This window comes from Oxyura jamaicensis (genome assembly GCF_011077185.1).
Source record: "Oxyura jamaicensis isolate SHBP4307 breed ruddy duck chromosome 8 unlocalized genomic scaffold, BPBGC_Ojam_1.0 oxy8_random_OJ72595, whole genome shotgun sequence".
Taxonomy (NCBI): Eukaryota; Metazoa; Chordata; class Aves; order Anseriformes; family Anatidae; genus Oxyura; species Oxyura jamaicensis.
The window spans coordinates 14,024-17,534 of record NW_023304144.1 but is presented as its reverse complement, the minus strand read 5'-3'; the positions used below and the strand labels follow the sequence as shown (position 1 = coordinate 17,534).

The 3,511-nt window shown below is 61.1% G+C and overlaps 1 protein-coding gene across 1 annotated transcript; it reads right to left on the bottom strand.

The window, feature by feature from the left end:
- Positions 1 to 3: 3 nt before the first annotated feature.
- Positions 4 to 3,240, bottom strand: LOC118157633 (LIM homeobox transcription factor 1-alpha; the record flags this gene model as incomplete). Its single annotated transcript, XM_035312034.1, has 4 exons — positions 2,903 to 3,240; positions 321 to 490; positions 142 to 219; positions 4 to 63 (listed from the first exon to the last, which is right to left on the bottom strand). Coding segments are annotated over exons 1-4 (483 nt in total), but the record flags the coding sequence as incomplete, so codon positions are not given.
- Positions 3,241 to 3,511: the final 271 nt, after the last annotated feature.

The following is a 3,511-nucleotide window of genomic DNA, read 5'->3' as shown; positions in this document are numbered from 1 at the left end:
CAGGCGCTGCGTGTTTTGCTGGTCCTGCTGCTGCTGCTGCTGCCTCCTGGCCAGCTTCTTCATCTGGGCGAGAAGAAGAGGAAAAAGCAGGGGGTGGCGGCACGGCCACGGGAGGGGGCGGGAGGGGGCCCCTGCACCCACCTTTGCTCTCTGGTTCTGGAACCAGACCTGCACCACGCGGACGCTCAGCCCCGTCTCGGCCGCCAGCGTCTCCCGCACCTAGAGGGAGGGAGGACAACATCTCAGCGGGCCTCACACGGCTTTGGGGGGGACTTTAGGAGGGGGCAGAGCCCTTGCCCAGCCTCCAGGCCACCCCGTACCTTCCTGCAGGGCTTGGAGGAGACCTCGAAGGAAGCCTTGAACGCCCTCCGCTGCTGCGTGGTCAGGATGGTGCGGGGCCGCTTGGGCCGCTTGTGGTCCTTCCCCTCCTCGGCTCCCTTCCCTGAGGCCGGGCCCATTTTGCAGATGCTGTCTTCATCATCACTTTTGCCTTGGGAAGGGTTAAAAATAAAAGTTGGGGACCAAGAGTCAGGCCTTGTTATCCTCCTTGTTATCCTCCTCGCCCACCTTGGCACCGCCGCAGCGATGGCCTTGCTCACTGAACGGGCACGGAGGGTGCAGTGCAGGCTGGCTGGCACGCATCCTGCCCTCTCACAAGCCGTAAATCACTCCCAGCCCTTTCCAGAAAGCTCACTCTGCCTGGTAATTGCTACCAAAGCTGCGTTTGAGGCCACGCAATGCACAGCGGGTTGCAAGGCTGAGCTTGGCCTGGGTCCCGTTTCGGGGCTGCCGTGTCCCCGGGGTGGACGGGGTGGATGTGGAGCAGGAGGGGGCAGCGATGCCTGCAGAGGAGCGGGGATGCTCTCCGGTCACGGCTGTTTTCTGGGACCTCTCCTGGGCTGAGCAGCTGGGGACACCCTCCCCGTGGTGGCACAGCAAGGCGTCCCCAAAAACACCCGCTCGGCACGCGGTGGGAGGGATGCTGCTCCTGAGGGCACGCCGTCTGCACAGCTCCCAGCATCGTAGGCATTTCGGCAGCCTTTTCAGACCCAGACTCAAGCTTCCACGAGCTGAGTTTAATTTCGGTGAAGGGGAATAGATTTTATGAATATCAGGAGGAGAGGCATGCACTGGTGGAGACACTGAGGCACCTTTGCACCCTGGTTTGGGGTGCCCACCCGAATCCCCCCTGATCCAGCATGTGATGAGCTCATCGGGGGGGAGACAGAGCTCCTCCAGATCAAGAAACTGATGCCCAAAACCACACCACCATGCTCTGGGAAGGGGAAAAACCCACTCCAAGCTCCCCCCCCTCCTCGCCATCCCCCCCAACACCTGCTCCCCAAATCCCTCCGTGTGTCAAAGGAGAAGCGGAGCCGGATTTGGCGGGGTATTACTTTTAATTAACTCTCCCTTTCAAGCCTTCACCCGAACGAGGGGGGGAAATTAATGACTGTCTGGGGCTGCCCCTGACGTCACCCGGGAAGGGGCCGGGGCGGGGGACATTGTGCGTGCCCCCAGCCCGACCTGCCGGCACGGGGGGGGCCAGCGCGGCCGCAGCGGGGCCAGGACATTCCTCGCCTGGGAGGATTTAGGGAGAGGAGAAACGTTAGGACGCTTTTAATTGGAAACCGGGGTCCTCTTTCAGAGGGGCTTGTTTGCTTAGGCTGGGCCGGGAGGGGGGGGGCTCGGGGGAGGCAGTAATTGAAGCGAGGGTTGGGGAGATTACGGGCAACATATGGCTGGCTTTTTATCGGCGCTTTCTCATAAAGTGGCCTTTGGTGTGTGTGGAGGCTGGGGGAGGGAGGCGGGGGGGCGGGAGAGGCTGGAGGCTCACATCGCTGGCAGAGGGTGGCCGGGGCTGGCACCCCAGTGGGGACGCACGGATATGTTGGGGGACACGGGGTGCAGGGGGCAAAGCCATGGCTCCGGATGCGCACCTGGGCTGGGGGTGTCGGGGATTTGCGCTGGGTTCCCCACCAGCCAAGGGGTTGCACTGCCCTTGTGACCCCCGCACAGTCCCTCTGCATCCCTCCACCCGGAGCTTCCACCGAAATATGCATTTTTCCCCAGGGATTTCTGCTATTAAAGCCCTCGGCTTGGCCAGAGGCGCTGGAAGTGGGGCTGGCCACGGGCCGACGAGTCGCTGGGGAGAAAAAGCTCCCCAACCTTTCCCAAACTGCCCTTTTCCCCCAGTAGGAATAAACCCAAGATGCTGTGGGACCAGAGGCCGATTCGATCCTTTTCCTGCGCAACATTTCCTCCTTGGTTCCTATTTTAACTGGAAGCGTTTGCGTCTCCCACAAGGCAGAACTGCATCTCCTGGCCGCACTTTCCCAGGGCTCCCAGCACGGCAGCCCCGCTGCTTTTTACTTTTTGCTACCATCGCTGCTGTTTGGAGGAAGGATTTATTAATTTTTTTCTAGGCTCTGGCGGTGGAGGATCATGATATTAAAGACCTGGGGCAATTCCTGCTGCATCCCCACTGAAACCATCCCCGTCCTCCCTGTTCAGAGGTAAAGCCTTCCCTCTGCAAAGCAGATTTTCCTACAGTAATGTTTTTTTTTGGTGAAGAGTGTGATATGGGAAGTGCCAACCCCATCTTCAGGGATATCATTAAGACAGCGATTTCTGCTGACAGCTCATTTCCCATTTTCCTGGGTTTTCTTCCTAAATTTGTCTTCCTGGGAACCATTCAGATTTGCATCGAATGCACACCTGATGCTCTGGGCAACCTAACAACCAGAAAGACCCCCTTGAAGGTGACACCCTGGGGATGCCACCCTCTCCCTATCCCTGCCATGTCCCAGCGCTGGCTCTGCCTTTCCCTTCCCACCACGGGACCCCGGAGCGGGAGCAGCGGGTCGGGGCAATGCTGCGCCGGGCGCGGGCGGCCCCTTACCAGAATCCGACAGAGCCGGGCTCACCAAGCTCAGCAGCTCCCGCTCCTTCTCGTAGTCGCCCTTACAGAGCAGCTGCCCCTCCTTCAGCACGAACTCGTCGCCCTTCTGCAGGCGCCGCTCGCAGACGCAGCAGCAGAAGCAGCGCAGGTGGTAGACGCTCTTCTGGGCGCGCATCACCAGCTCGCTGGGCGCGATGGTCTCCAGGCACCCGGCGCACTTCACCGCGAACAACCTGCGTGGGGAAAGCAAGGGGAGACCCCGCTGGGATGCCCCGAGGTGCCACGGCTGCAGCCGGGGGGTGGCACGGTGCTGGGGCACCCCGGGGACCCGCGGTGGGGCTGGGGGGACATCGGCACTGGGAGGGGGATTTGTCGCCACTGCCGTGCTTTGGATGTGCCAAGGGGAGGCACGGGACGGTGCTGGCTCCCCATGGAGACCAGGAGTGGGCTGCAGGCTTGTTCTGTGCCAATGGGGGATGCTGGTTTGGGTCAATGCTGGCATTTTTGGTGGACCACAAATGCAGCCAAAGGATGAAGACCCCAATGACCAGGGGCAAACAGGCATCAAACCGAAGAGCCCGGCTACCAGCATGGGACATGGGACACACC